This window comes from Acanthopagrus latus, chromosome 21 (assembly GCF_904848185.1).
Source record: "Acanthopagrus latus isolate v.2019 chromosome 21, fAcaLat1.1, whole genome shotgun sequence".
Classification (NCBI taxonomy): domain Eukaryota; kingdom Metazoa; phylum Chordata; class Actinopteri; order Spariformes; family Sparidae; genus Acanthopagrus; species Acanthopagrus latus.
Window position 1 is genome coordinate 23,461,261 of NC_051059.1, and position 23,885 is coordinate 23,485,145.

A 23,885-nucleotide genomic window follows, 5' to 3' on the forward strand; every position below is an offset into this window, starting at 1 on the left:
TCGTCTCACAGTTATTGATCTTACGTAGCCAAAAACAGATGAATCACCTGGTCGCCAAGCATCCAGCTCGCTGCTCGGGTCGACACTCCATTACATATTGGAGTCGACTGACATGATTGATTGCAGCTATTAGTCAGACCCCATGTGTTTCCAGGGAAACGGAGATACTCTTGCAAAAGCATGTTTTTACTTTTGATGAGGTAATTGCCCCACAATAAAAAAAATATTTTGATTATGTCTTTTATTTCGTTAACAGAACATCCTCGCGTGTCGTGTTGCCTCAACAGAATTAAAAATATGTTGCTTCTTGCTTTCCCAGGCTACCAAACAAACACACACTCTAACCAGATCGACATCTCCAGACACGAGGCGTTGATGTTCATACCGCTTCTGACCACAGGAGGCGCCAGAATCAACGAGACATGAAGCTCCTTGAAGCAACTTTAAACTGTCAGCGAAACAAACGGGGAAGCGTTTTGCCTTCGCTGCCCGATAGTTTTCTTTCTTTTCTTTAATCCTCGTGCATTTTCCGGAGACTAACTGATCAATTAATCGCCTCAGTCTTTCAGCTCTAAAGTCAAATATACAGAGCGACTCACACTCACAGTCGCGCAGATTATAATTGGACTTTAATGTAGTTACAGTGAGAGAGCCTGTGAACAGCAGAGCCGCCGCTCATTAACAGCTCTATATTTAACACGCTGATGCTAAGCTGGCTTTACTGCTACGCTGGCTGATGACCAGAGAGAGCGAAAGTGTTTACCGACACCTGCTCTTGATCGGCTTGAGTCCTTTTTTGTGTGTGTGTGTGTGTGTGTGTGTGTGTGTGTGTTACGAGAATAGAATATTAAGTCAAATCTGCTCTGGCTGAAAGTGTTTGTTTACACTGAGTCATAATCAAACGTAGAGTGGAGAGAAACTAAACTCGCTCAGAAAAGTCAAAGAAAAGCCAGGAGAAGAAAATAATAATAATAATAAAAAAAACAACATGATATATACACACGATTATCTGCACTGTTTGAACACACACACACACACACACACATAATGTTTACACAGACACACACAACCAACACGCCATATTTCTTTACTCAGACACATTTGGCTCATTAGCGTCTCTGCAGGAAAAAAAAACAACAAAAAAAAACAAAAACGCTCATTCGTTCTGCCGTCTTGCAGAGAAAAGCATTAATTAGACTGGTAGGGTCAAGTGAAACCACAGCGGACTGGATCTGAACGATGTCAATAAGAGGTGAGTCAGCTCTGTGTGTGTGTGTGTGTGTGTGTGTGTGTGCGTGTGTGTGGCATCCTCATGTTCATATCGAGGGGATATCCATCAAATCAAACTGATCTCAGCGTGCTCGCAGGCTCTTTGGAGCTCAGTTATGTGGAGATGATTTCTGAGACAGCGCTGTGGTTGCTGAGAGGAGAGAGACTCTGACCGCGGCTCCGATCTCTCCCAGTTTGTTTCTGTTCGTTTGCAGCCTCCTGAGAAAAACACTTACAGAACTTTAACTGAGAAAGGAGCCGAAAGAGAGACTTGATTCTATTATTGAGTGTAAAAGATCCGACACAGCTCCGCCTCGTCTGACAGATGATATCAGGAGTACTTACAATGGAGCGCATATCTATTATATTATTAATACCTTCAGGATGGACTCTAATGAGTACCCATTGTAATAAACAACTTAAGCTTTTATCATAATGCATTAAGAAGCCTTCAACAGAGCATGACGTTCAGAGAAATTCACTCATTTATTTTGGGCAGGCAGCAGGAACAAGTTGCAATCAGACAATTTACGACGAACTGTTGCATCATTAGGAGACATTTGGCTTCGTGTTTCCGGCCACCTGATGAAGGTAAATCCAATATTCATTCTCTTTGTGCTCTGTTTTGGTCTCCACCAGGTTCCTGAGGGGAAATATCCGACTCCTTTAGCTGGTAAAGGCTCCACAAAGTTCACCATGTAGCGTTTTTATCTCAAAAAGCTGCCGGTCGAGTGTAAATGATCTGAGTTTGTCGTAGAGAGATTTGTTTCATTTGATCCATGAAGTAAAATATAAAATATCGCCGAGTACAGCAGCGTTAGCAACTGTTAAATTTAAACTTTACGTCATGAATGTTGGTTAGAGAGAGATCCGGAGTCTCTGGTGAGTCCTGAATACCTGGAAAGCAAGTAACGTGGATGCAAATCAACTGAAATCAACTCGCTCCACCATTTAAACATCCACCGCTGTCGATAAAAATCTATCTGTCCTTCAGTCTGCTCATAATGTGGTTCTGGCTCGAGCTGATCCAGTAGTAGCTGCTCTTTACTTTAAGTTGGAGTCATTAATCATCTGCCGCCCTCTAGATGGTTATAATATCCCTTTTATTGCATTATACAAGTAATTAGCTGGGCTTCATAACTTCCTATTATACTACTCAGCACATTAATGATAAGATGTATTCTTAATGAAACATTTTCTGTCCTGTTTTTATCCCAACAGCGTCTCCTCAGGTGGCGCGAGCAGCTTATGAACAGAGAAGCGGAGGATGATCAGCAGCAGGTCGTTTGCGCTCTGCGTCGTTACGCCGTCGGTGCGTTAAGAGGACTTTAAAATGCCGCAGCGCTGAATGTCAACGCTGCGGGTGAATCTCTTCACAGAGGAACAGACCCAAACTGATTATTCTGCTGGCTTCCATTAAAGTTTTCTCGGGTCAGATGTCTGTTTTTAGAGCGCTGCCCTCAGCTGATCCCTCCAGAGGCTGAATTAAAATTGTTAGCTACAGAACAGCAAGATGGATCCTGAACGACCCCTGTGGGAGAACGAGCCCATTAGTGCGGACAGAAAATTACAAAGATTATGAACACACACAATGCAGAGTGCTTTTCTTTTTAAACGTCGTCGGCAGCAGTGGGAATCAAACAGGTAACCTTTCAGCAACCAGTTGTTTTCTCCACAATCTGCTGCGGTTGATTGGTTCATACGGAGGCGGACGACCCCTTGAATTTCCTGAGGGGGTTTTTACTGATGACGACAACGACGACTGGACGATATTAGATTGATGCCGTGTGTGTGACACAATCCCCGCCAGTGCTGAACTTCTTCTCTGATGAGACATTTTATATGGATATGAATTGTGACCCTGGGTCTGCGGCGACGGGAACACCAAGTAATAAGGGCACACAATGTGACATGACGCCTGTAATGAGATGCGGCGCACGGCAGCGCGGAGCAGGATTTATTGTCTGTAGACAATGATAATGGGAGAGAAGGTGAAAATGGCAACCGCAGCATCACTTTTATGATGAATGTAAAATGTGACCCGAGTGGAGGCCCGGCAGCTAAAAAAAGGCCTGTCGGATGATGAGTGACTTCAAAAGAATAAAGCAGAGGGAGACGTAGACGGAGGGAGAGAGAAAACCTTTCTGACTGAAATCGGTTTGAGGACGTATAAACTGTGATGACGTAGCAGAAACTGTCCAAAGGGTAAAAGTCATCTTGGGACATTCTTGTGAAAACAAGTGTCCAAACTTTGGCAGAATGATATTTGAGAGCCAGCGTTGCTAAACAGCCTCAAAAACAAACAAAAAAAAAACCTTTCCTCCTTGTCACCTCAAGCTTCAGACAAGGTCAATTATGATTCTTTCTGTTCTGAATTTTTGTTGGACGGAGGTTTGATATTTCTAAAACTTTTCCTGAAGCTGAGAAAATCTGTGTCCTCACACCGACCTCTTCGCCTCTCAGCTTTGTCTCTGGGCCAGACGGAGCGGACAGGCCGAGAGTCCGCGGGGACGACCGACTGTCCACAAACACGATGTTTGGATGCAAGACGACGTTGCTCGGTTTCAGCAACATCTAGAACAACTTGAACATCCGGCAGCCTTGTCTGCTCTCTCGACCCAAAGACACTCAGGCAGAATGAGCGATTATAACCCAAGAGGAGCAGCAGCCGGCTGGTTATTAGGGAACTGCAACAACCGAATAGGTCAGTGTGTTTACTGGGGAAACTACAGTAACAACACAGACAGACTGCACAGCTACCTGCATCTGTAGCTGATGGAACTGAAGGTTATAACACATAACATTCAAACACAACCCAAAATCCACGTCCCTCTTACGTAGGAGCCACTTATATGTCTTCATTTGAGTGGTTAACATTTTGTAAAGTAACAACAGAAATGAGAACAAACACTGAGTTGTGTAACGTCTCAAAGTGCATCAACCAGGGAAAGTGGAGCTGACGAACGCGCAGGTAACGTATAGAATAGATCGCTCAGGAGAACATGATCCTCTCCTCTTTCTCCCCAGCAGGTCTTCCTCCCTCCTTCGGCCACATCTCCATCTCATCTGTAACACTACACCTCTCTGCTCCTGCTACACCAGCGAACACGTATCCCTCCCTCCCTGCTTTGTTTCTCTTCCCTGCCCTTCTTTCACACTCTTTGGTTTTTTTTTAGTCTTTATTCTCTCCAAGGTCGGAGTGTTTGTTCTCCTCCAGCACATTAGAAATGATCACTGTAGGGTGAAAGCTGTATTATCTTCAAACTGTCAACAAGAGACAGAGAACAGGTGTGTGTTCAGCTTGATGACGGTGCAGTTTTTTTTTTGTGTTTTTTTTGATCATTATCCCGTCGGTTTTGGAAGTGCTTCTGAGCCCAAGAGGTTGAGGAATTCAGAGGAGCATGTAATCCCTTAATCCTTTAATTAAAGTCAATAAATATGAAAATGAACAAAACTGCAATTACAAGGCTTTCACAGGACAGCAGCGGCACAATTTGGACTCTGCTTGCTCACGAGCATGTGTACATAAACACGCAGAGTAATCAGTTAAAGGGTTAAATTACCGACGGATCAATAGGGTGACCTGTAAATTCTGAGCCTCTTCTCTCACAGTCTCATGTCATGCTATCGACCCGCTGCGCTGCGTCCTTCCCGCTAGCGTGAAAAAGCAGAAACGAACAAACATTTACACAAAGGAAATCCACAAACCCTGCCTCGCAAAACATGTTGACAGGTAGGAAGACGAATGCAAAGAGCAACAACGCTGATGCCGGGCCACGAATACAGGAAATCAAAGAGGCATACAAGCATCTCCAAATCAAAAAAAAAAAAAAAAAAGGAAAGAAAGACTTGAACGGTGTGAAGTAAACAACATACGTGAAAGGCTTTGAGTTTGCGTAAAGGGTAAAATAAGGGCAGTAGTGTGACATGCAGGGCTGGGAACTGAACTGGAAATGCTGCTTGTGTTAAGACGACATTCAGCAATTTCAGAGGTTAAGCTTCCTTTGTTCAATAAAAAAAAACAGGCTTATATTCTTCAAAGGTTTTGTATCAGTATCAAAAAATGTAAAATGTTCCTGCTGTCGTCACACAGATGTGTGTTGTAACACTACAGACGTCCAGTATTTTAAGTACTGTAGCCTGTGAGCTACTAATAATATCCAAAAACAGCCTCCAACAGGAGAGAATATATGTTTTATGGCTTTCTAAACAGCTGGGCCACGTTTCTCTCTGCTTCAAGGCAACAGAGAGCAGCCGAGGGAACCGACGAGGACGTTTCAACATCTTTTATCATCCTCACTCTGAAGCGCCGTCGCTGGCAGCTCACGATGGCCCGCGCTTCACAAACCGATGAATTCAAACTTTTCACGAGGAAGACAGATAAGTTGGCTACTGAGGCAGCAGCTTCAATGCTTATCTGACGGGAAACCTTTAAGGACTTTTAGCTTCTGCAGAGGCTTGTCTGCTCACTTACAACAGCAACTGGGAATATGAGGAGCAACAGGGACGTGGATTTTTGCAAAAAAGCATGAAATGTCGCTGGATGGAGAGCAAAGAAGAAACGTTTAAACCTACTAAAATGAAGTTACGTGGATCAGAAATACATCAAACATACTCTCTAAACTGTATGCATGCTGATCAGTGCCTCCGTTACTCAGACAGTGAGTTGTTAAATGATTTCAGAAGGGATGACCTAATGAGAAGGTTAGCTTAGCTTCAGGGTTAGCCAACATTACCTCCATGGATCTGGAGACTGTATGTTGCTACTTGTTGCTGTAATCGTGCAGACGACCGGGTATAAACTGCAAAACAGGACAGAACTGAGTGTTGATGAAGAACATGAAGGTCAAACAAAACTAAAAGAGGAGTTGAACTGAGAGAACGAGGTGAGATCACACGTCTGTGTGTTCGCTCAGCTCGAGGTCATTGATTTATCAGCACAAACTTCAGTCAGATTACAGATCAATGACTCGGGCAGACTAGACTAACATGTTCTGCACCCTGAACTCTCTCCGCTACAGGGGATGGGAAGAAGGAAGGTCAGCTTAAAGGGTAACTTCACCCAAATATATATATATATATATCATTCAGTATTTTTCAGAACGCTGCTACACGTTTTGAAGCTCACAAACAGTTTTGTGGACAACGAAACTTCACCTGACTTTCCATCAGCAGGAGCAGATAATGACTGAACTTTCATTGTTTTTGGTGAACTTTGTCATCACCCCGTCATGTCACACACTGCTCTGCCCATCCTCTGACTCTAATACTCTACGTAAAACAACACAATCCAGTGGAATAAACATGAAGTCTGGATTTCAGATCTGCTGAACGACGACAGCAACGACATAAAAACTGCACAACAAGCTCAAGTTAATTCTAAACACAAAAGGCTGCATTGAGAAAGTGAGTTATTCCTCCTGTCACAACAAAGACACGAGACCACACAAAAATAACCAGACAAAAATAACACAAACAACAAAGGAGAGGATTAGGAGGAGGTGTAGCGTTCCTCTCGCACACAGTGTCCTCCTTTTTTCCAACACACGAGACGGCGAACTCTGCCAAACACCGGCGTCCTTCAAAGCCACGGAGGGAAGATGGCGTTCTCCATCACTAATGTACCTCCGGTGGTGTCCTGTATCCTCGTCTCCTGCTCACTGTGTAACAACACTTTTTTTTTTTAAAGCACAATCGCACTCAGGGACGCGTTGAAGCAGCTCGTTGTACAGAACTCATGTTGCTACAATCCACGGAGGATCTGTTAGAAAAACCCTTTTGTACTTAAAAAAAAAAAAAAAAAAGAGGCTGCAGCCACAGGGTGGGAGGACTAATGGCTGCGGATCTGAGAGAGGAGGGTGTGAAATCCTATTTTCTGAAGTAAACTCCATCTTGAGATTATTTGGCGAATGCTAACTTTGTTGCTCGAAATTGTGCGTGCGGATCCAGAGCTATGAGTCATATCTTACCGGCCACATTAGTGTCACACAGAAAGATGGGCACTGTGGGCAGAGCTGGCCAGCGGAGAGGAGTTGGTGGTAACACAAGCCATGCCAGCGTTTCTTTTTAAAGCCCTGTTCTTCTCTTTTACCATCCTGCCTTACTGTAAGAACCCACTGCGAGCAGGCTCCTCTGGGATGAGAGGCAAAGCGATAAGAGAAACAGGAGAGGAGGAGAAGATGTGAAGGAGAGGCAGGAAAAAAATAAAGACAGCGGGGGAGGAAGAGGAGAAAAGAGCAAGAGAGATGAAGCAGAGAGAGGTGGGAAGGGGTCACGAGATGAGAGCGGAGGATGGACACAAAGAGGAGAGAGGCTGATAAGCAGAGGAAGAGAGAGCACAGCCTGACCCTCGGTTATCATTCACAGCTACAGCTGCAGGGAGGGAGGAGGACCTCATTCATAAAAATGTCAATATTAGAGGAAATCTGCTGAGATAATTTACGGAGCACGCCTTCAATTAATATTCCCGCTTGCACGCAGTTTGTCAAACGCGATGAACCATCCTTCATTCCCGGGTAATCGGCAGGAGAAACTGCTGATGTAAATCCACGGTGACATTTTGTTTGCGTGCAGTTTTCTATTAAAAACAAGAGTAAAGAGAACTTAGTTAGTGCAGTCAGCTGGCACGACTTCATCAGATGAGGTGAAAAGGACGAGCAAATGTAATTTGCTTGAAGCGGCACAAAAAGATAATTTATTTTACGAACAATAAAAAAAAAGTCGAGGTATGCAGACATAACAAATCCAAAGTTTTCAAGGCAGAAACTGGACTGTTCAGCTTCACTCTCAGCGGCTGGATGGAGAATAAACTGCAGCATTTATTGTATGTAGTTTCTGCTGGCGGGGTCTCTCAATCTGAACTAACAAAAGCTAAAAAAAAGCAACATGGGATCAACAAGTTATTGCCTAAAAGTGATTGTTGATGGACAAATTAATACTTTAGACTTTGTTTGCAAAGTTACAGCGACAGGTGACCTTATAAAAAGGACTGTTAGCTCAAATAATGTAAAGATTTCTCTGAGTGTGAACACTGATGGAAACGTTGGGGATGATGTACGTACACTACACAGAATATTTAATTTGTTTTTAGATGTTTTGATGCTGAAATGTTTCACGTTATATCTTTAAGAGCAACAGATTTCTGAACAGAGTGCTGATGACAAACCTGACACCAAACTATGCAGCTCGTTATCTGCTGGACGAGTTAATGGACGACTGTTTGCCAACATATTCATCGTATGTTTAACTTTATAATATTTACGGTACAAGTTGCTTTTACAGCTTGTTACGTCGCCCCTGGGTGGTAAAAGGGATATTTTTAACGTAGATTTCTCTTTGCTAACACTCAACATTACATGCTAGAAGATCGAGGTGAATTATCCGTATTTATTTGTTTAAGAAATTACTAGAAATAGGTGTACGATACATGCATAAATCTGCTTTTCATGTCAAAAAACTAAAAATGTTCTGCTCTTCAAAAAGAAAAGTGGATTTAAATAAATGTTTCTACATAGATTCTGTACATTGGTGCAATGTGTCAAGATGCGACGGCCAACCTCATCAAGACGAGGTCAACTAATTACATGGACGATTAAGAGCGCTTACTGTACATTTGTACGCGTCAGATAAAAAGAGGCCGGCGAGGACGGAGAAGGTGAAGCCGAGGTGGAACGTGGCAGAACAGATCAGAGACAGAAGATCAAAAACGGAGCGGAGAGAAGTTAGAAGGTGAAAAAGAGGAGAAAACTGTGGGGGGAAACTTCGCTCCTGCTGCTGCTGCTTCAGCGGATTACGTGTGAATGAAGGTAGGAAAAACCACACACACACACACACACACACACACACACACACACACACACGTGCATTAACACGTGTGCACACGCGCTCTCACACGTGCACATGTGGGATCTCACCACCAACCTGGCTGAGACAGACTGGGATAAAAAACCTGGCTGATCCCTGACTGGCTTTACCTGTCAGGTCAGAGTGTGTGCTTATCTATGTGTGAGTGTGTTTTGTGTGTGTGTGTGTGTGTGTGTGTGTGTGTGTGTGTGTGTGTTTGAGATCAGAATGGGGGGGGGGGGATACTGGAAGAGATGCTGGAGGGAAGAGACGGAGAGGTGCAGCACTCCACCTCCCCGGATTTACAGGAGGATAAAAAAAAAAATGTTTCTTTAGAGGTTGAACACAACTGAACATGATGTGTCATTATCGCCTCCACTTCCATGACTCGCAACCAGAACAAGACAAGTTTATACCTGCTGTCTGGAAAAAGCCTCTGTGAGTAATGCTGGCAATCACTAACTGAAGTGAGATGATGAGGCAGGTGGATACAAAGAGGTAAATTACACCATTTCAACACAAATGAACGTACTCGAACTCGTGAGCACGGCCTTTTATGTGTTCAAGCGTTACACTTACACAGGGTGCACTAAAAAACAAAAAAGACAAAGAAAGAAACACACGGGGGTGACACAGCATACACACAAACACACACACACACCTTCAGGGTCAGAGTTAACTATAATCTGTGAGCCGCACGAGCTCAGACTAAAGCTGTCGGCAGACCAAACACGAGATCACTGATGATGAGGAAGGAGAGAGAGAAGGAGAGATACGGGATCTAAATTGGTAAACAATCTAATCATGCGGACGAGTTGTGGGATGTGTGAAACGTGAGCGGCCCTTCTGGTTTACGATAACTGTGTCTGTTATGAAGGCTGTAAATGATTGATGGTGACAGTCAACAAGAAGCACGTGGCGACAGTGAAGAATCAGGAATTCAACACGTGGGAACTTTGTCCTGATGATGTTGGTTTTTTTTTTATACTTTAAAACTATTTTACACTGTACACCGATTTGCCTTTCATGCATTTTTATGACATACATGTAAACGTATTTTAAATCACTCTCTATGTGGCTGTGGATGCAACACATGAGTCACTCTATCATGTTGATCCTGGAAGCAAACTCATTATGTTTCCCTGTTTTCTCAGGAAACCTTCCATTTTGCCTTCTGCTTATAAAAGCTATTTATGTCATTTCCAAATTTTGGGAATAATGTTTAAGACCTCAAGAAAACAAACCTTGTTTATGTCATTATCAGGAAATAATAAATGATAATAAACGTTTTTCCCGAGAAAATTTGTCACAAGTGAACAACTTCAGAGGAATTTTAAGGGTGGATCATGACATAAACACTATCTGCTCTGTCGGGCGCGTTTGGGAGTTTATAAAAACATTTCAGTGTTTTGACTGAAGGATAAGTGTTACAATAGTAATATTACATGGTGCTTGTTTCCACACACACATCCTTTTTGTTTTTATATTGTCTCGGGTGTCCATCATGTCGCTGTGTGCAGGTCTGTGACGGACTCACAGGTTCACCTTCATCCGACATGTTCATCTTGGATCAGTTACAGTCAGTTTTCTCATGTTAATGGGTTCATTTATCTTGTTATCTCAGGATAACAAAGCGCGTTTTCTCAAGATAACGAGAGAAATTAATCCTTTCCCCCGAGAAAATGATCTCTGTTATGCTGAGATGACGGCATTTAAAAGATAATTGCGCTGCCACTTCCGTACATCAAACAATTACCCTCTAAAATCAAGTCAACTCTTTGTTTGCTATAACTTATGTACAATTTAACTGTCTTTTCTCATGATGTGTGTGTCTCTAATTAACCCTAAGATACATGTGTGATGCCTTCATCACTCGTTGTTAAAAAAAAATTTAAAAACTTGGCATTTTGTGTGATAAATAAACAAGTTTCCTGCGAACAGCCAGTTGTCTACTGGGAAGTTACTGCTGGTGTTCTGCAGCGTCACTAGATTTCTGGTTTACTGCTCCCACATTTACTGAATCAGAGCCACTGATGTGTCAGAATAACTGGAAACCTTTAATGCATCTTGGCTTCTGTGTTGACACAACAAACCGTCTACAGCCTCCCAAATCTGAGACTTTAGACCCTCTCCTTGTTGCTCATCCAAAGCCCCTTTACAGCAGAACTATAAAAGTGACAAAAACAGAGCGGGAACCAGTTTTATAGGACTCATAAAGAGTTGCGATTGTTTTATTTTCCACTAGTATCCTGAGTCATGATCAAGAGACTGGGAGGCGCTTCAGTCAGTGTGTTGATAAGAGGAAGGTGTGTTTCAGGTGTTTAAGAGAGTAGAGAGGACAGCGCAGTCAAAGACACGATACTCAAACGAGACTCGTGTGGTTTGTTGATCCACTGAACCAGGTTTCAGGGATCCCTGATGTGCTGCTACCATCACTGAGGAGGGATTTTAAAACCTGCAGCCTCTAGAAATCATCCGCAAGACAGACGGTCACGATGGGAAGCTACAACCCACCGGGGCACGTTGGTATGTTGCTTTCTTTAAGTTCGATGAAGGATGAAAGAAGAGACGTACACAATGTTTTGCAACTTATGTAGAATGTAGGATTACTTTTACACATGCTGACGGCTGTTTAGGTGCCAGTGAGCAGCTACAGATCTGAGACCAGCTCTGCAGTTTACGACAGCAGCAGGTGTTTGTTAAGAACAATCGTCGTGCTCCACCGGTCTGTCCTCCTGTTGGGCGATTTGAGCTGTATTTTCTCACTAAAGTGATGCTTATAAAACTTCCAGTGAACCACTTCATGTGCAAAAAAGAGGAATAAAAAGCTTTAAAAATGTGCATAAAGTGAAACAGTGTAACTAGACAACACTAAATGTCAGCGTTTCATGGTGCAGATTAAAAGCTCCGTCTCTCTCCGTCTCTCTGCAGCCGCACCAGTTCTTAATATCTTGCTGGTCGGCCCCAGGCGAACTGGCAAGAGCTCGACTGGTAACACCCTGCTGGGCCGGTGGCCAGTTTTTGAAACCAGGGGAGGCGGGGCCAGCACGATTGCCAGCGCCATCACTGCTGGATGGCACATGAGCGTGGTGGATGCACAGGGCTGGGGATTATCTGAGGAGTTCGTCCCTGAAGAGGAGAAGCGTGAACTGCTGAGAGCGATGTCGCTCTTTGGACCTGGAGGACCTCACGCTGTTCTGTTAGTGGTCCCGCTGGACTTCACCGAGGCGGAGGGGAGAGCGGTGGAGAGGAGGATGAAGATCCTCACCTCTGAAGTCTGGAAACACACCATAGTGGTGTTCACATGTGGTGACCGGATAAGGCGAAGCGGGCGCAGCGTGGAGGAGCACATCCAATCAGGAGGCCCTGCCTTGCATTGGCTGATGGAGATGTGTCGCTATCGATACCACGTGTTCGATAACAAGGCGGGCGTCGCTGGCAGGCAAGATAGAAAAACGCAGGAGGCGAAGGGAGACGGGGGGAGACAGGAAGGGAACTGGCAGAAGAAAACTGACAAGCCGGTGGGAAGGGAGAGAGCAGGAGGTGAGGGAGGTGTGAGAAAGGGAGGTGAGCGGGAGCAGGTGAGAGAGCTGCTGAGCAAAGCAGAGAACATGTTGCAGGAGAACAGAGGATGGCACTTCTCCCTTCACATGTACCAGAGGATGGAGAGGGAGTGGAGACACAGAGAGCAGGAGCTGAGAGCTCGAACAGAGGCAGAGACAAAGATAAACATGGAGCAGGAGCAGAGGTTAGAGACCGGAGAGGAAGAGCTGCGAGACAGCCCGAGGAAAGAGCGAGACAAGAAAGATAAATGTGTGGAGAGGAAGATGAATAGAAGGCAAGATAAAGAGCAGAGAGGGTTTATAGAGCTGAAGAGGCTGAGCAGGGAGGAGGACGGGTGGGCTCTGAGGGTGGAGGAGAGCGCTAAAGGGAAAAGTGGAATGATTGCACCATTCGAGCCTAATGGGGGTCAAAGGTTAGCCTTTAGTCCAATTAGAGGGCTCGTCTAAATGCTCACAAACACTGTTCATCGTCCACTTGTGACACATTTATTCTTTCACCCCGTGACACTGAATCCTTGACGAACGCACCAGCGACAAACCTCAGAACTGTGGCTCGTCGGGCCGGGCTTCAGGACGTTTTAGCAGAAATGACTGTTTTTACTCCAGCAATGTGAAATGTGAAAGGAATAGTTCCTTTAACGGTCGTGACGTGTAAATACAACCCCAGTTCTACACAAGTTCTTGCATGTTGCAGGCATCAAATTCATAAGGAGTGTATATATACAGAAAGCACTTTGTCTTTGTTCTGTATTTATTGAAATAAAAGGTTGAAAAAGGATTTCCAAATTCCTGCACTGTGTGTTTTATTCACAGACAGCAGACGGGTAGATTAGCTTAGCATAAAGACTGGAAACAGCTAGCCTGGCTCATTCTGTGCTGCCGACTCTTTAACTCTTTAAAACCTCTTATCAAGCACCATCTAAGGATGAATTGCACTTCCTGGTCACATGTTTGGTGCCCAAGCAGGTTCATGATCGTAGTTAGAGATTAAACTGTGATAAAGGAGGCGTGCTGCAGCAACATTAGCGTCGCCATTATCATCTGGTTTTTTTTTTTTTCCCTGCCATTTCAATTTACAAAAACGAGGCAATCACTGTTTGTGTGTCTAAAATCATCCGAATCTGTGAGACCAGACCTGAGCTCTCGCTATTATTATGTGCAGTACATTTCCAAACACTGCGAGTGCTTATGAGACACGAGTACACGCAACATTCTGTTACACAAGAGTAATTAAAATCTAATTTACTCGCTTGTGAAAGGCAAATGTAGAAAGAAGCTGTCGTCTGTGAGACGTTAGAGATTAAACTGTGATAAAGGAGTCGTGTTGCCGAACATTAGCGTCGCCATTATCGTCTTTTTATATTTTCCTGCCATTTCAATTTACAAAAATGAGGCAATCACTGTCGCTGCGTGCATGTTTTTATGGCAGAACTGAGGGACGTGTGGTCTGCCACCCATTTCATTACATCCGAACAAATTGTCAATTGGCTTCGGGGAATTGCTGCCTCTCCTCCTCGGCTGACGCAGACTGTTAATCCTCATCTCTGGCTCGCAGTCACGATGCCACGCAAGGTCAGTCGTGTTGTAACCAACGAGGTCATTAGCAGCCCGGGACATCGGGCAGAGCCAGAAAAGCCCGAAATGCAAAATAAGAGAATCAGATTAAAACAAATATATCTCTTTCCCTCACACTGAATTCAGCGCAGTCTAACTGTGAAGTAATTATAAAAGCCACGTACGCCGGAGCCTGTGGGTCGCTGGTGTCGCTTTTGTTTTCAATAAAAAGATTTTCAGCACAATATTGACTTGCGAGGTACAGAACAGGATCAGAGTGAACCAAAACGAGTGCACACAATGATTATTTTTCTCAACAGCCTCCTTTAATTGAACTTGGAAAGTCGCTGCGACACTAATTTGGTTCCTCTATCGCTGAGAGATGCAGTATGTTTACAGGGTTTCACTGTAACCGAGCACCACAGCCGACGCCTTCAGCAGTCACTTCTTCTCGGCTGGACTGTGTCAGCTTTCAGTGAGTGGATTCAAGAGTTTGTTCGGTGGCGGATCAAAGCCCACATGCTCGTATCTGGACGGCACACGCGTGAGTTTGATTTCCGAAAAAGAACATTTTGAAGAGGTTGATATGAAGCCTTCTGCCCCCTTAAATATGTTTTTTTTAAAAGGTCCTAAAAATTCATTTTCACAGTCTAACTAGGACAACTCTGTATGAGTTGACTTTGGATTTGGATTTTTTCAGATCAAGTCTCTCGTAAAACAAACATAACTATGATTTGTTGCCCTTGTTGGTTGCGTTCTCTACGCTTGACTAAACTGTTAACTCACCAAATAGCTGTGGTTATGTCTGTTTTCTTTGCGTTTCTGACATGTTGTTATGAGCTGTAGTTTTTCATTAAACACTTCGACCTCTTCAGTCTCTTTCTCCTCTCATCCTCCGGAGTGTCTCTGGGTCGGGCAGAGCGGACAGGCCGGGTTGTGAGTTGCTGCCACCGGTCGACTAACGAGCCCAGAGACACTACAGCCGAAGAGGTCGGTGTGTTTAACAGGGAAACTACAACTCACAATCTGCTGCATTAGCTCCACCACAGGCTGTTTGTCTTTCAGACCAACGGCAAGAAAGACACACACAAATCATTTTCCCAACCACTGATCATACAGTAAGGAAATAATAGCAGGCTAGCTTGTTAATTTGTGGTGTCTTATCCTACACAAAGCCGGTAAGGTCGGTCGGTCCTGTAATGCTTCATGCAACATGTCCGGCTCCCTCTGTAGACAGAAAGGGCTCATCGTTCAAAGTTACACAAATAAAATAGTTATGAATATCATATTCCATCTCCGCCCACGGAGGCCCATAAATCCTCCACACTGGACCGTTCAATGTACATCTATCAATCACAACAGAGTAGTAATTTTCTCCATCAAGGCCTTTGTATTGACACCATAAACCAACTGGACTTTATATCGCATTATAATTTTTTTATTGGGCTTCACTGGACACCATGAAACCTTAGACCATGGCCAGGTAACACTGCAACTCCTCTTTATCAACTCTATATCTGCCATGAATCATCGGAGCGAGTTTACGACACGCGCTGGGCACAAACTTTGATTTGTGTTACACAATATTTATAGCAAGGACAAAGTCAAAGATGTGTCTTACATAACAAAGATCGGCGTTGGTCAGAAGTCCACTTCTCCGCACATTAACACGTGAATCATGCGGAAGTAAAAGTCGAGTTAAAATTAAATTAAAAAGAAGGAAAACACATCTTACATAATGACGGATTTTCCCCCCTCGCTAACAGATCGCTCTCCAAGAAAAAAACCCCTCATGACAGGGAGCTACAAACAACCTTGGCTCTTGGATCCAGGCACCTTTTTATCTACCTGGCAGTGCAACAGCTGTCTGGAGGAAGCGCTTGTCATCTCTACTGCGGCTGCTGCTGCTATGAGGCGACTGACAGGCCGTCTGATGTTCAGTAGTTTTAAGCAAAAAAAAAAAAGCCTGAAAGACTCTAACTTTCAGCGCCGAGAGCCTCCGAGTGCACGAGACGCTGCGACGGGATGCACGTCAGCACAGGATGAAGGAGCCAGTGGTCTGAACACAATCCAATAAAGCTTTACCCATTCTGGTGTCACTTTTCTCACTTTAGGTAACCTAGCAACGTGCATTCACTCGCAGGTTCCCGCTCGTCTGTACAATATCAACACTCAGTGGGTTAATGAGCAGCTCAAGGTGAGTTTAGTTGCTTCCATTCAGCCTGCGATGACTGGAATAAAACACCTGGTTTCACTGTAGAATCAGAACAGGAGAGATGTGATCTAATGTGCTGAAGGACCGGACTCTTCACCCACAGCAGTGTGTGATATTACAACAGTTGTTGTAGTTGCTGCCGTCAAGAAAACGACTTTTCAAACTGACTACAGCTCTGAATCTTCCAAACAAAACAATTAAAACGCAGCTGACGTATGTATATTTAACACTCACTGAGCTCTTTGTTCGGTCCATCTGTGGAGAGAATTATCAGAGAATCGGTATTTATCACATCACCTGTAACGTTAACGTCTTTTTTCTGTTTTTACCCTCAAACTGTTGCATTTGTGAAAAGGACAATGACTTATGAACTGACGAACAGCTGTGGCAACTAAAGTGAAACATTAAAGTGTTGATATGGTAAAATGTCTTTCTGGGCCTGTTTCAGAGCACAATCACGAGACGCTCGCCACCGTCGTTGGGAGACACAGTTCTACTTTTACAACATGACCCAGTGACCCAGTAAACCACATTTGTGACCCACCAGCAGCAACTAGATCAAACTGGACACAAAGGTTGAACTGTTCTCTGTGAAGGAGCTGCAGCTAAAACCATCACAGATCGCTCAGCAGCCGCGGGGAGGAAAAGCAAGAAAATAGTTTGTGTGGGATGATGAGATTGAATTTGGGTTTCTTCACTACGCACCTGAAGTAGCTCGAGAGCACGATCAGCCGAGCTCAGTGCAAAAGACTGGCAGCAGAGGAAAGTGTTTTCCCCAAAAAGTAAGTCCAAAATCTGACTTAATAACACATGATGCTTCATCTTGGTCTGGGTTGATGATTTAACAAGCAAATGAAACAAAATTAAAGGTCATGAAGGTGCGCTGACCTGTTCCACAAGCTTCTTGTCATTGTCCTTTTATATCAAGCAGCAAAAAAGTTGCAGCAGGTCGTGTTCACTTAATTTGCTCTCACTTGACATTGCATGTTCGTCAATTTGACTATTTGAGCGGATGTATATTGCGATGTCAGCGCTGAAGCTACTTTAGGCTTGTAAAAAAACTCACACGCCACTCAACGTCGGGGCCGCTGAGGTGAAACGACCTGCAATGCGGCTTCAAACTCTGTCTAATAATAATGATTCACTGCAAGGTGACTTCCACTCTTTGTAATCTGGCACACTTCACAATGGATGTCCTTACCATATAACAGTCATCCATCACACACACACACACACCACTGACAAGGCTGTGTCACACAATCAAGTCTGCTTGAAAGGTAAGTCGCCATAAAAAAAGTGAACAGAGTCCTTCACGAGGCGGAGAGTGAGTCTGAGAAGCAACTCATCTTATCAGTTACAGCGTTTCTGCAACAGCCATGTAAGGAAACAGAGACGAGAACGACACTGAAATGAGATGATGTACTGCAGAGAGCGATGACAGACACTGAGTGGGGCACTAATGAGACCGACATTAAAACTATACATTCAAAGAAATGATTCACAATACTTAAAATCCTGACAGCCCGACTCACTTTCCTGAACCTCTGGTATTAAATCCACATTTCTATTTGTGTCAGTATGAAGAGTCGCAGCTGCACAGTCCTGAAAAACACACCAGCAGCAGATATCCAGATTAATAAACTGGACTTATGCAGCAAAATTATAAAGAAACATGGGATGGAGGCATTTTAAATATCTGTATTGCATTTGACGTCATCGCTATCATATTTATCCATGTTGTTTTTGTTGTTGCTCAGAAAGTGTCCAGCTGTCTAAAAAAAAAACAGATGAGTGGACATTTATGGGAGCTACATTTACGTCAGTCAAAAACCTCTTCCCCAAATGTACACTCACATTTTTCTGTGAAAGATGCTGCATCGATGTTTCTCGCTTTCCAGGTAAATCACGCGAACCAGCGCAAGATTATTACTGTAGATGTGACCGTTTCACACGACCACTTCAGACGGCTCCTCTCTGCGGTGTGTGACGACAGATACAGAAGCTGAAAGTCACTTTGCAAATACGAAGTTGATCTTTGAGACGCGGAACACAAACATCCAAGAATATCTGTTTCTAATCTGTTGACGAGAGATGTAACTGTGTGCAGATTTTTCTACTGCTTTGATATCTGTAAACCAAACACAAGCCTTTCAACTTCTAAATAAGTTTCAGATCAATCATTTGGGCTGTCACGGCAGTCATTTTACAAATCCTGACAGTCCAACCGCTCGCAGCGAGACACATGAACAGCTCGGATACTTTAAAGATACGACCAGCGTCAGTCAAGAAGAAAGCATGTGCCCTCTGCTGTCCGACACTCACTTTAACACACAGAGACGTTCACATCGCAGGTCTAACGTCCAACCACAGATCAGAGTCACAGGTAAGTCATTTTCCCCTACAACTCACTGAGGTGTTTCACTGTGTCGGACGATTGTATTCATGTAATCAGATCAGAAATGAAGTGAGGGATAAAACACAGAGCTCACGATAGGTTTCAGATCTAAATTTAGACTTTCAGGTTGTGTCTGACATCACAGCTGTGGGCTGAGGACGGTGTCAAAATGACCTAAAAACACAGTGAGTCAATGTTGCACACATTGTGAAAGAACTGAAGAAACAAACCCAGAAGGGGGGGGAAAAAAAAAAAAACAACAAAAAACTGTGGTTCGTAACTTGTTCTGGGAACAAACCAAATGATGCAACACGCCTCATTTGGTTTTGGAGGGCGAAAAAAAGGCCCGGACAGGCAGTTTTGTTGCTCCTGAATGTAACCGAGGCAGAAACTCAGCCCTGCACAGCCACTTTGGGTTGTTGGTTTCCAAGGTTACATCACACAAAACAGTTCCTGGAATATCGAAGCTAATAGACGCTAACTGCAGACGTTAACAGAGAGCAATCCTGTGCATGTTCACTGACATCTCAGAGCGTCGTCAGTGGAAAGTGTTATCATCCCTCACTCACAGACGGATTACTTATTGCTTCATGTAAAAGGGGAATTCTGGTATCCTTAAATCCAGGCATTGTATTTACATGTTTGGGTGTGAAGCTGATTCATATTTACCAAAAGCTGCGATGGCTGTTGGGCAACTCCTACAAGGTCAGTCCACTGTGAGTGCTTGTATTTAGAGACCTTGTTGAAGAATAAGATCCTTTTTGTAACCAGAAACACAAAGTCTCGCTCACGGAGAGGTCTTGCTCTGAAATCTCATGAGAGGTGAGTTGTTGCAAGAAGACAGTGGTATAAACGTGAGTCAGAGCTCGAGTGAGAGAGAGAGAGAGTTTTAAGTTTACCTGGAGGGAATGTCATCAAGAATTTATTGCTGAAGTCGCGGTTGAATATTTAAATGATTTTGACATGATCTAGATGAGGCTGAACAACCGTCTCACCTCTCGCAAGTCGGAGTTCCCCTGGAGGATTAAGCTGCTGCTGCCAGCTGAGGAGATCTACTGGACCGATTCCAAAACTTTTGGTATGTGTGAATCATTTATTTACATGTAAACACGAGGCCGAGCAACAACATGGCTAGAACAAAATAATCACTGTCTGTGCAAATAATCACAATGTGGGCAGAAATACAAAACCTGAGATCAAACCTTGGCCTGAGGATCATCAGTGAGCTGTACGGCAGGCAGCAGAGAACTACACTTATCCAGGTAATGAATAAGAGCAAGACAGTCACCAGGTGTCTGTAACGGGGAGAGGAAGTTGAGAAAAATGATTTCCCAGCCTGATCTCTTGGCCATGTTTCTATGTAACCAGTTTTCTTTCACGTGTGCATGTGCAGTGACAAAAACCTTCTGTGCTGAGCCTGATTTCCTCAAGTTATCTGGTTTCTCTTGACTGACAGGACAAAAAGTGAGAGGACTAATAAGTACAGAGTGTTACGATGTCTTTGGGCCGGTCACTCTGCACTGAACAGCACCAGTAGAGCTGCCCGGTGGCAAACTGTGCGTGAGTTGGGACGTAGCTGGAAAAGAGCGAGCACGCTCCGTCGACTTTCCGTGATTCAATAAAAAGGTTAAAAGAAGGGATTTCAAGGACATAAACAAGATCCATTACATCACGTCTCTGCTCTCTGTTACAAAAGATTCCTGAACACTTAGGCACACCCCGCACCTGACTGAGGCCATGACATCATCCTCACAAGACGTGCAAACAGGAAACGTTACGGCAGCGTTGTCATGGAAATGCTGCGACAGATGGATGCACTTCAGAGCGAGTTCACAGATGGACTTCCCCTTCGATGTGTTGCAAGAGAAACAACGCCGAGAGAGAGAGAGAGAGAGGCAGTGAGCTCTCAGGTAGCTCCTGGTGAACTCCACTTGTAGAGCAGCAACTTCTCTGTTCATTGACTTAAACAAAAAAAAAAAAAACAAACATCTAATCCGGCGGGGCGACAATGAAGAAGAAGCGAACGAAGCGACAGGTGAATAAATTGGGAGGGATTCATTTGCCGGGGCGGAAGAATGCCGAAGAGAGAGGGCCGAGAGACCTTTAAATAGAACTGGATCCAGGAGGGCGCGCACAAAGGAGCCCGGCCTGTCGGCAAATTGGTAATGTCAGGAGGCCAAATTGAAGTGTTGATTAGAGGCCAATCCTACAGCTCCCCGAACAAAGAGTGACGAAGACGAAAGCTGGGGGAGGATTATCTCGCTCTTATTCATTACGGGAGACGGAGAGTGATTGGATCGGCCCGTTAATTATAGTGGACCTGTGTGTGTGTGTGTGTGTGTGTGTGTGTGTGTGTGTGTGTGTTATGTTAGTTTTAATAGATAAAAACAATGACATTCTGAATTGCTGGTTTCAAAATCATTCTCCTTGTAGTGAAATACACCCCGTCACGTTTCTCTTCAGTGTGTTAAAAAAGGTAGCAAATCTTTCTCCTCTTCTGTCTTTGTATAAATAAAATAAAAAATAAAAAAGGCACTCGTGTCTGTGGAAAAGCGTGGCTCGCAGTTATAGTCTAGTCTGTGGCGGCGTTAAACGTGGGATTTATGGGTTTATAAAAAGCAACTGCTGAGCTTTGGAAACTGATTTCAGCTCTGAGGCTTTTCCTCGCTCGCATAAATTTCTTTGAGTCTCTCTGGTGGCTGCTGTTGTGGTGCATGACCGACTCCGGAGCAAAAAAACCCCCAAAAAAACTGATGCGTCAAAAGGTTTTACAGGCGCTCAGAGTGTATTTTTGGAGAGCTAATTGTATTCAAATGAGTCTCCCACAGGCTGACCTGCTCCTAAATATGACACGGCGGTGAAATCCGATTGAAATATCTTTCCTCTAATACTGATGTCTGGATAGATTCCCTCTCTCTCTCTCTCTCTCTCTCACACACACTCATATACACACTGGGTGGAACAGATGAGGGGAAATGGATCAGTCCTGACGGAGAACTGGGATAAATGTGGAGATAATCAGGTGTGAAATCACTCCATTTTTTTTTTTTTGACTCTCATGTTCTCTCGGCGTCTCTCGGCACACAGAGCCATTTCTGCTTTACACAAAACTAATAGCACTAATCACAGGGCTGTTAACACACAGTGGAGGTACAGTAGGGAAATGTTAACCTGTCAGCTCCCACAGATACGTTATGGCTCCCGAGGAGGCTCCAGCTTTCAGGATTTAATGCTTTATTTTGTGCCTTCTCCTACAGTAAGTCCATTTCCACACCCTCATCCCATTCATCCTCCCATTCAGTCCCCTCTTCCTATTGATCAGCTGAATCCCTCCTTGGGCCAGTTTTCATCTCCCATCTCTCTCCTTCACTGTCTCTGTGGCTCGGGTTTTTTATTCAAGCGCGTCATAACGTATTCATGTCGAATGAAAATGATGCAATGTAGAAAACACTTCTCCCGCAGTGGGTGTGTTTCTCAAAGTTTTAATTTTTCTTCTCAAAAATCCAGCATTTGGGGTAAAAATATTCACTCGACAGTTGGTGACTAAGCTAGCGTGCCTGCTGCTAACGGGTTGTTAGCTGGCAGCAGACCGGCAGAGAGCAAACAGTAGATTTGGTGTTGCACATGGACTCCTTGGAGGGCTGTAGCAGTGGTGTTAGCATAGAGAAACAAACACACAAAGAGCCCACACGAAGCGCAACTAATGAATATATACTGAATTCATGTTAAACGTTTCATCAGCGTGTCTCACATTGCATCCCGTCTGAGAGACAGAGGGCTTATCTGAAACATGAAGGTGACCAGAATACCTTTAAAGTGCACGTTTATAAGTCACTAACCCTAACCCAACCCAAACTCTGGCCATAAAAAAAAGAGATAACAACAGGAACTTGTTTGGTGCTGAGAGTTGAAAGAAGTTAATGGTGCAATATGTAAGAATTTGAATTCAAAAGATCTTTTCCTTTTTGCTAAAATCATCAACAAAGAGAAGAAACAAGAGTTTGGACGTCAAATACCTACTAAAGTTAGCATGCTAACCAGCTAGTTAGCGCCATAACTGAGCTAACTAGCTAACGGCTGCTACAGTTAGGAGCAGCTGACAGTCACTCAGGTGATACGCTGCTGCCTCTAAAGGACAGAAGAATTAACTGGATCAAATTAATTACACTTAAACTGTTTTGTTTCCTTACACTAAAGCACCAGGAGGAAATTGAAATGTGTTGCTCTGCACATCGTACAGCCTCCAGCTTTTAAACATCAGCGCTCAGTTGAATCACCATGAAAACAGTGTCGCTGGATTCCTCATCAGGGTGCAAAATAACCAGAAGTTAATCTAGATTAGTTCATCCCGGTATGAAAAGTGGCATTTTGAACCTGTTTGTTTTTTTCAAAACGTCATCTATTACTGCATGCTGAATAAGATTAATGTCAAACACCTGTGGCTGGTGCTCATTAGTGAGAGCAGGTGCACATAGCTCTGGCCTCGAGGTGCTCGTAAAAGCCAGAATAGATCAATAAAAGCCCATTTACCTGCTGAAATCGATGAGCGCTGTCCGAACGGATAAAACAATAGAAGCAGTGACAAACACAGAATACCTGGAGCGTCCAGCCGCCACATTTCTGGAGTCCTGACTGTACTGTGAAGCAGGATTTGTGGTTAATGTGACTTCGGGGGTTTTTCAGAGCCAGCGCAGCGTATCACCTCTAACTGGGATATATCGTCATGGTAACTTATGCCGCAGGTCACGTTGGAGATAACACATCAGCACATATGAAAGCGCGGCCGTCGGGCCAATTGTCTCTCTGGAAAATGGCATTATAATTCGTAGAAGTTCCCCTGGAGTTCAGAGCGCTCCTGCCGTCACTTCAGTATCTCCTGTTTTGAACATGATTGTCGGGGTTAGTGAAGCCAGATAACACAAACATATCCAGGGTATTTTTAATCTTCTATCTGCACCTCAATCTCCCTAAATTCTGCAAACTGGGCTTTTAATGTCAGTCGAGGATGGACTCACTTCACTCAGTCACTGTTGTACCGACGCAGGGC

The 23,885-nt window shown here is 44.0% G+C and overlaps 2 protein-coding genes across 3 annotated transcripts in view; one reads left to right on the top strand and one right to left on the bottom strand.

The window, feature by feature from the left end:
- Nucleotides 1–23,885, bottom strand: part of LOC119011000 (SPRY domain-containing SOCS box protein 4-like) — an 81,739-nt gene that overhangs the window by 6,302 nt on the left and 51,552 nt on the right. Inside the window, exon 4 of one of the 2 annotated variants that reach the window (XM_037083717.1) lies at nt 1,848–2,166. The exons of the other annotated variant lie outside the window; for it this stretch is intronic. Within the exon in view, the coding sequence (XP_036939612.1) occupies nt 2,087–2,166 (80 nt within the window). The 3' untranslated portion in view covers nt 1,848–2,086. Of the gene's footprint in view, nt 1–1,847; nt 2,167–23,885 lie in introns of those variants that run through there. 2 annotated transcript variants of the gene reach the window in all.
- On the top strand, nt 11,413–13,424 carry zgc:136870 (uncharacterized protein LOC664693 homolog). The gene is made up of 2 exons (XM_037083715.1): nt 11,413–11,637; nt 12,043–13,424. Exons 1-2 carry the CDS (start codon nt 11,607–11,609, stop codon nt 13,119–13,121), a joined length of 1,110 nt encoding a protein of 369 aa, XP_036939610.1. The 5' UTR covers nt 11,413–11,606; the 3' UTR covers nt 13,122–13,424.

Bases quoted from the DNA above. Each gene is read 5' to 3' on its own strand.
- zgc:136870 (XM_037083715.1), top strand. From the start codon at position 11,607: ATGGGAAGCTACAACCCACCGGGGCACGTTG. The intron at 11,638-12,042 runs GTATGTTGCTTT...GTCTCTCTGCAG, and splicing joins CAACCCACCGGGGCACGTTG to CCGCACCAGTTCTTAATATC.